Source organism: Stegastes partitus, unplaced genomic scaffold, assembly GCF_000690725.1.
Source record: "Stegastes partitus isolate 25-593 unplaced genomic scaffold, Stegastes_partitus-1.0.2 Scaffold140, whole genome shotgun sequence".
In the NCBI taxonomy this organism is placed as follows: Eukaryota; Metazoa; Chordata; class Actinopteri; family Pomacentridae; genus Stegastes; species Stegastes partitus.
Window position 1 is genome coordinate 103,034 of NW_007577871.1, and position 8,674 is coordinate 111,707.

The 8,674-nt window shown below is 39.8% G+C and overlaps 1 protein-coding gene across 1 annotated transcript in view; it reads right to left on the reverse strand.

The window, feature by feature from the left end:
* The window catches only part of nlk2 (nemo-like kinase, type 2), a 39,680-nt gene that overhangs the window by 9,385 nt on the left and 21,621 nt on the right, over positions 1–8,674 (reverse strand). The window contains exons 6-10 of the mRNA XM_008278968.1: positions 8,219–8,428; positions 6,053–6,154; positions 4,627–4,713; positions 2,579–2,777; positions 1,650–1,743 (exon numbers count right to left, since the gene is read on the reverse strand). Coding sequence (XP_008277190.1) covers positions 1,650–1,743; positions 2,579–2,777; positions 4,627–4,713; positions 6,053–6,154; positions 8,219–8,428 — 692 coding nt within the window. The remainder of the gene's footprint in view (positions 1–1,649; positions 1,744–2,578; positions 2,778–4,626; positions 4,714–6,052; positions 6,155–8,218; positions 8,429–8,674) is intronic.

The following is an 8,674-nucleotide window of genomic DNA, read 5'->3' on the forward strand; positions in this document are numbered from 1 at the left end:
CCTGAGTGATTTTTCACTAGTTTTGCATTTTGCTCGTGTCCATATGACTGCTGGTAGCATGAGGCAGTACCAGCAGCCCATTAGGTAGTCCAGCTCGTCCGGAATGGTGCATCTATACATGCCATTGCAAGATGGTTTGAGGTATCTACTAGGCATTAAGGCCCGACGTTCTCCAGACAGACCTGTGCTCACAGGCCAGAACTGTGCAGCTCGATAGGCATTGTGAAAGTAAAATCAACCATGAGCTCTTAGGTTATTATTTATTATCTGTTTTTTTTTTTTCATGTAAATGTATCTTTGTTGATCTGAAACTATTCAGTGTTGGTACTTGACTAAGAAGAAATTATTTGTGGTAAAAGAAAAGATACAGATTCTGCTAATGAATTCTCAGCCTTTACAGCGTCGCTCTTACAAACTGTATAACAATAACCTTGGGGTTATCATATAATAAATGATAAGGAAGGAATGTGAACATGATATCAACCATGAGGGTTATCATTTAGTATCGGTTTTTCATTTTATGTAAATGTATCTTTGTTGTTCTGAAACTTTGCTGAAGCCTAATAATAGAAGAGTTACCTAGGGGTCAAAAAGGCTAAGGTTTGAGGTCAACTAGAGTAGGTATGCTTACCCTTTAAAGGGTTTTGACTTTTGAAAGATGACCTCAGGTTTCTTACATGGTGTGGACACTATAAACTTACAACCTCTTTATGGCGAGCCAATAGGAAAAGGGTTTGTGTTTTCTATAAATGCAGTTACATTGTACTTGGACCTTGGGGGAGGGAGGAGTGAGGTCTCTCCCCCTTGTTATATTAAACATTATGCTGCCTGCAACATCATCCAGCATAACTGGTTTGGTGGTGGGTCAGTGATGGTCTGAGGAGGCATATCTGTGGAGTGTCACATATACCTCCATGTGCTAGTCAGTGGTATCCTGACTGTTGTTAGGTATCAGGATAAAATCCTCAGACCCATCATCAGACCTTACACTGGGGAAGTGGGCCCTGAGTTCCTCATATTGTAAGACAATGCCCAACCTCATGTGGCCACAGTGTGTAGGCATTTCCTGGACGATGAAGGCATTGACGCCATTGACTGGTGCCAAGTAGCACCTGCCAGTAGACTGTACAGGAGCTCATTGATGCCCTGACCCAGGTCTTGGAAGAAATCCCCCAGGATACCATTGGCTGTCTCATCAGGAATACGCCCAGCAGTTGTCAGGAGTGCATGCAGGCATAAGGGGGTCATCGACACTTCTGAGCTACATTATGAGTTGTTGTGATGAAATTCATTAAATTTTTTACTTTGATTTTTGGTGTGATTTTGAATCTACCGCTCAATGGGTTAATTATTTTGGTTTCCACTGACTATTCTTACATCATTTTGTTCTCAATGAATTACACAATGTACATCAATAAAGATTTTCAACTTGAAGCTTTTGCTCATTGAGCTCTGATGCAAGACCCAAGTGTTCCCTTAATTTTTTTTGAGCAGTGTAGATTAGCAAAAAGACTGGACGCAGGAAAACTGCTAGCCAAACTCCACCAATAGGTAAAACAAACAAATCATTGACTTAAAGTGTTATCAGCACATACACAATCTTTAGTTCTATGACATTTTATACTGCTGTGAATTAAAAGGCCTCCTACCTGATGAAGCTTTTAAAAGCAGCTGATTGAGGGTTAATGCAGAGTGGTACTCGACTCCCCTTTTGCTGTTCCAAAATGAACTGATGGATGATCTCTGTGAGGAAAACAGACAGACCAGCATTTCTTACTTATTTTAACCTAACATGTAGGAATGTTTAACATTTCTTCAACATTAGTTAATTCTTTAAGCAAACTCATATTTATATGAAATCAAATCTTTCCTTACTTTATTAGTGTTCAGATGATTTCTTTCACCTAAAACTGCCTTTCAAATATCCAGTTTCAATTCTTTGTCAGACAAGGCAGAAGCAGCCCCCAAATTGTAACTTAAGTCTGTCTTGATTGTTTTATCAGAAATGAAGAAGTTTCCTGTGACCACTGAACTCCAGTTAATGAGTCTACCACTGCTAGCACCGTGGACCAATGGTTTTCAAGGGGGTCCCTGTTTTGTTTGCATCATGCATGTACATGAAGACATGTGATTGCGGCTGATGGTTAACAGCTGCCAGTGGTGAGATGCAGGAGGCATACAGTAGCAAGGCAGAGAAGAAGTACACTTCAAGTGAGTAAACCAATCAGCAAATGCTTAATGAGGTAGGAAATACAGTCTACACATGCACAATGTATTTCAGAACACTGTGGGTCAGGTTTACTTTTAATGATGTTGTTGTACAAATGTGAACTGCAATCACAATCTTCTTCATCACTTGAACTAATGTTGCAACTGGACCTCCAAACTAATTCTGGGAGCGAATGAGAAGTCATACACAGAGTTCAAAGGTGGGATTTCTGTGTGATCACCAAGTTCAAAAAGAAAAAAAAGTAAAAATAAATTCTATGGGTCAGTAATTGCTCTTTTTAAAATCTCTTTGTGTATGCTGAAATGTCTTAGGACTAATAACAGAGAGGTCACCAGCAGACAAACTTACCTTTGACCTGTCTCACAGAGCTCAGGTTCTTCTCAAAGCCATCATCAAATTTGGGGTTTGTGACAGGCTCAAAGTCGCTGGTGTAAACACGGCCAGAGGATGTGGTGAAGCAGCATTTGCACATGCATGTGTGGTACCGAAGTCGACCCTCATCCAGGTAAGGGTGAGCCAGGGCGTCCTTGGCTGAAATCCTTTTTGACTGGAGACCGCATGCACAAATTAGATGTATTACTAACTTTATTTTTTATATTCCTTAGCCTCAAAATACATTTGGGAAGGAGCTGATGAAAAAAAAAAAAAAATCAACTAAGGAACAGCGTGACAATTGTAACTTAAATTAATGAAAAATTAACAAAATGGTAAACATCCCAGTAAACAGCTGCTGATAAATGAATGATTAGTACAGTCTCTGAAGGAATGATCTATGCGATTAAGCACTTTAACATTTTTGCTCAACCCCTGCATGCCAAACACAACAGTAATATGAACTACATCTGATGTAGTTGCAACTTAAATAGATATATGATCTGTTCATGCATAAAGTAGCATGACAGATAATTTTTTGGAGAAGATGGAGTTTTCTCCTTTTAGATCACACATCAAATAAACAAAGTTACTTACTCCACAAAACTGTTCCACTGCTCACTGACATACACGCCTCTCATCACTATGATAAGTTCTAGTTTTAAGCACAACTGGTTTCAAACCTGTACTCTGGTTCATTTGATCCAAACCAAAGGAAAAATTGATCCACTGTTGCATTTTAGTTTTAGTCAAAACAAGGCAAGTCTGTCTAACATGAAGGTTGAAACCCAAACACTGACAGGCTGACACGCCTGTGTTGCTGTGACTACCAAAAGATTTATCTTAACATCACTTATGCAGGTCGACTATAGGATTGCCTCATTCACTTTAGGAACAGAAAATGGACTTATCAGAAGTTTACCTTTTAAATTCATACTAAAATCCCAAGACAACTTTAATAAAACAAGTTCTGTTTCCTTTCAGACTACAATCTGCACCAAAGTCCATTTGGAGCCAAAGTCTTTCTTCTCAGTAAAGTTGTTGGACCAGGATTTGATTGAACACTAGATAAGTTTGTGCATTAATGAGCATGTATTATATAATGTTCTAAAAATCAGACTGGGTACAGCTACAGTAATCTTGTTTCAATTACCTTCAGTTAAAAGAAGCCAGCTGAGACCAAGTATCATGTGTTTATCAAAGTGGACATATTGGTTCATTATCAACTTGTTGACTGAGATGAGGTAAATGAAGACCTGCCACAGAGACAAGACTGTGGTTCACTGTCTATACCATACTACTATTAGAAGCCATGACTACACAGACCACAAGCCACCATGTCCATGTTCTTCTGATTATTTGATTTGTTATCATGAAACCAGTGGATGCAGAGTGCTATGACTTCTATTCTACATGCCTTTGTACTTTAAATGTCTTCACAAAGCTCTGAATGATTATTGGTTCCCCGGTTCTTTGAGTAAGTTTAGACAGGTTTAATAAATTTTATCCTCAGCCTCAGATGAAATATTCTGTGATGTATATGTTCTGTAATCACCCAAAATGTATTTTTAAACAAGTAATGTTTTTGTTCTTTCTTTAACAGATGCATTAAAAGGAGACTTAAAGAAAGCTGAGGAAGGTGTCAGTGATATAGCACTAAGGGCTCAGATTGAATCAACTTTGGATGTCACAGGTTGTTTAAATATATATTTACCTCAGAGCTCAAATCATGGAAATGTCCTTTAGAGTAGGCTTATCGTAGATATTCATGATTTTGTTCGGTATAAAATTAAGGAAACTTCTGGCCATAATTCTAATTGTTGTGGTTCTTTAAAACTGAAGCACTTGTGTATATCCTATGACAATCAAAACGGCTTTAATCTGATACTTTCGTCAAACAGACACAAAGTCAAAGCAGACTGTGTACACCATTATACAAATTGACTGTACTTAAGGGACTCCATTAGCAGGCTTCACTTATTATCAAAATATCATGCAAAACTATGTATAGCAGAATGACTCACCGGATCAAACACTAGCATCCTGCAGAGGAGATGGACTGCTTCATGGGTTGCTTGGCTGGAGAGTGTGTACAGAACAGGAAGGGATGGCTGCAGGCAAAATAAACATTACAGCATTAATGATCTCCACCTGTCACTTCAAGATTGTGGCATATCTTAAATAGATCCAACAAAAAGGAAAGGAAACACTGGTTGCTGATCACATGATACAGCAGCCACACAATAATGAAGTACATCATAGTGTTGCCCAACATCTCAACACTGCATGAGAAAAGTAATACTTCAATTGACCTATGATCTTTTGTTTCACAGGTGGGTTTCAAGCTCCAGTCAATAGCCCTCTGTCACAGAATGAACCTTGAGCAAAGGACTAACATCAAGTTCTTGGCTAACTTGGAAAAAACTCCAGCAGAAACCCTTGCCATGCTGAAGGATGAGTATAGGGAGCTAATAATGTCCCACAGATGTGTCTATGAGAGCACAACGGGTTCAGAATGGGGCACGCGGCGTGGAAAATGACCCAAAACCAGGATGTCGTTCAACAACAGTAACTGATACCAACATCCAGAAGGTGAAGGAACTTGTGTGGAGTGATTACCATTCAGAATGATGGCTAAACAACTGGCATTACAGGGGGAGCTGGTCAGGACCATCATTTATGAAAAAGTAAAGTGGTCCATTTCAAGGATGAATCTAATGTTAGAACAACAAAAACAGTATCAATTATTATTGCAGTTTTACCATGGACCTCAAACCGGAGCAAGGAAGCAAACATCACATTCTGTGTCAGTAAGCCGGAGTGAAGAGTAAGGAGTGAACCTTCATGAGGAGGATCACCACTGGAGAAGAGAGGTGGACGTGCAACTCTGAGACAGAGCCCAAACTGCAGTTTTCATGGTGGAAGAGCTGCAGTCGTCATGACTAAGGAAGGTGCGTCAGGTAAGGAAACCATCCTTATCACATCCTTTGACATTCAAGAGCTGATGTAAAGTGAATTCATCCCTGAGGGTTAGGCTTTTTATGTCCTAAGGTGCAGGTGGAAACGTGGCGCAAATGACCTGAAGCGGGGTACAATGGCAGTTTGGTGCTCCGATTGTGTGCACATCCTCTGACAGCAGATTAAGTAGCAGATATTGTGGCCACAACAACATAATCAATGGCCCACACCCACCCAGCTTCCAAGATTTGGGCTCCTACAACTTCCTTCTCTTCTCCAAAGAGAAATTCAAGTTGAAGGATCATTCTATTGACGTCATGGAGCAGATTCAGTGTGCATTGCAGATGATGCTTGACATGCTTACCGAACAGGATTTCCAGCGAGAGTTCCAGGAGGGAGAGTCATGGAACTCTGATTGTATATTAGCAAAACAGAAAATGTTTCTATAATTCTAATATTTCAGAAGAGCTCTATGCAAAAAAGATGATTTACCTGTTTGTGAGGTCCTCTAAGAATGTGTGCACGAGCACCTTCACATGCCGTCCTCATCGCCTCCATAGAAGGAGTCCCCAACAGGTCAGTGATTAAATCCAGCTATTCACAGGAACACACAGAACAGACAACAGACTGAGATGGTTTTTTTTTTCTACATATTGGGACTCACAGGACTATATGTCTTTAACAGCGTGGTATATAACATTCAGTACTACTGGATGCTGCTAGAGCAATAGCATCTCAGACCAAAACAAAAAAGGGCTTCAGCACCACCTCTCCTTTTGTGCTTCATTTACAACCACAAATGTTGTGGATGCAAGACCCAACAAAATAAATTACAGCCACAATCATTATCCCCTTCTTGCATTGTAAAATACACTACATGGCTGTAACAAGTTCTGTCAACTTGAATTATCTTTACGTGACTTGACGCTCCTTTGCTCTGTTGTGTCTGCTCTGCTCCGTGCAGACGTGGCACACAGCACAGAAGACACACATAGTGAAACAGGGAGCAGATGAGAGCGGATCAGAGTAGCAAAACAGCAGCAGAGACTGTCACGCTGAGCAGAAATTAAACAAGAGTACATGAATTAGATAAATAACAAAGAAAAAAATGTAGTTTATTGGGGGTTCAGACTGCAGTCTTGTTTTGACAATATGGTGTGGGAGATCACTTTCTGTCTGCTTTTTATATATAAACATATACACCGCTAAAAAACATGAAGTGAACACTTTATCATCACAGTATAACACCAATTCAGCTAAACTTCTGGAATATCAATCTGTCCAGTCAGGAAGCATTATTGATTGTGAATCATTTTCACCTGCTCTGGTGAAAATAAAAGTGACAACAGGTGGACAGGAGATGCAACAGCAAAAAAATCCCAAACAAACCCAAAAGGGAATGGTTTTGTACGTGGTGGACCATTTTTCTCTCCTTATTCTTCCTGACTGATGTTTGTCTAGTTCTGCATTTTGCTAGTGCCCATATGACTGCTGGTAGCATGAGGCAATACCAGCAGCCCATTCAAGTTGCACACAGCAGGTTCATGCAGAGCACATGTGACAGACGTAAAAGAGTCTGGAGATACCATATTAAACATTATGCTGCCTGCAACATCACCCAGCATGACTGCTATGGTGGTGGGTCAGTGATGGTCTGGGAAGGCATACCTGTGGAGGGTTGCATATAGCTCCAGTGTTACCCTGACTGCTGTTTGGTATCAGGACAAAATCCTCAGACCCATTGTCAGAGCTTACGCTGGGAAAGTGGGCCCTGGGTTCCTCATATTGCAGGATAATTCCTGGTCAGTGTGTAGGCAGTTCCTAGATGATGAAGGCACTGATGCCATTGACCAGCCCTCATTTTCTCAGGACCAGAATCCATCTACGAACCTCTGGGACATTATGTATTGATGCTTCCAAGTTGCAAAGTAGCACCACAGACTGTGCAGGAGCTGACTGATGCCCTGATCCAGGTCTAGAAAGAAATCCCCCAGGATACCATCCGCTGTCTCATCAGGAGTATGCCCAGCAGTTGTTGGGAGTGCATGCAGGCACGAAAAGGGTCATCGACACCTCTGAGCCACATTATGAGTTGTGACAAAATTTCACAACGGTGGAATGACCTGTGCCTTCAACTTTTCAATTCGATTTTTGGTGTGATTTTAAAATCAACCTTCAGTGGATTTATCATTTTGGTTTTCACTGACCATTCTTAGATCATTTTGTTCTCAATAAATTACACAATGTATATTAATAAAGATTTTCAACTTAATTTTTTTCTTTATCAAGATCTAATGCAAGATCAAAGTGGTTGCTTAATTTTTTTGAACAGTATTACATGTGTATGTACTATATATACACACATATACATACACAGTATTTACAGATGTATAAAATATTCATGAAAAAATGCATGATCGTTTTCTGTGACACATATTCCATCATAAACAATTAAAGAGATACAGGAATTACTGAAATCTTAAGACTGCCGTGACATGATGATCTTTTAAAGTGTATGCAAACTTCTTTTCATAACTGGTATATATAAAAAGTATATTTAAATTATATTATATCCACCTGACTATTAAAAAAAAATCACTGAAGGATGAAAAAGTTACCTCTTAACTCATGTTGTCTTACCTAAGAAAAATAAGTTACCTGCTGAATGGGACTTTGGGCTTGGAAGAGGATGCGCCGCCCCAGCAGCTCAGCAAAGATGCAACCCACAGACCAGATATCGATGGAGTTGGAATAATGGCGGCTACCCATAAGGATTTCTGGAGCTCGATAGTATTGTGTCACCACTTCCTGAGTCATGTGCCGTGACTCGTCTGACTCCTCTACACGGGCCAGGCCAAAGTCACAGATCTGCAAGACAGTCATTCAGAAATTACTATAGCTGTTTTAAATGTATGTTCCTGAGTTTCTCAGACGCAGACTACACTTTGGCAGTCTATGCATGTATATTGACAGCTGCCTATTTTTATTTGGTCTCAGATTTAAAAAAACAAACCAAAAAAACAGACAGGTTGCATTCTATAGAATTTTATAATTGATTGCATAGTTTTTCTGTAAACACAAATGTATCCCTCAGCAGCCTATATATATATATAT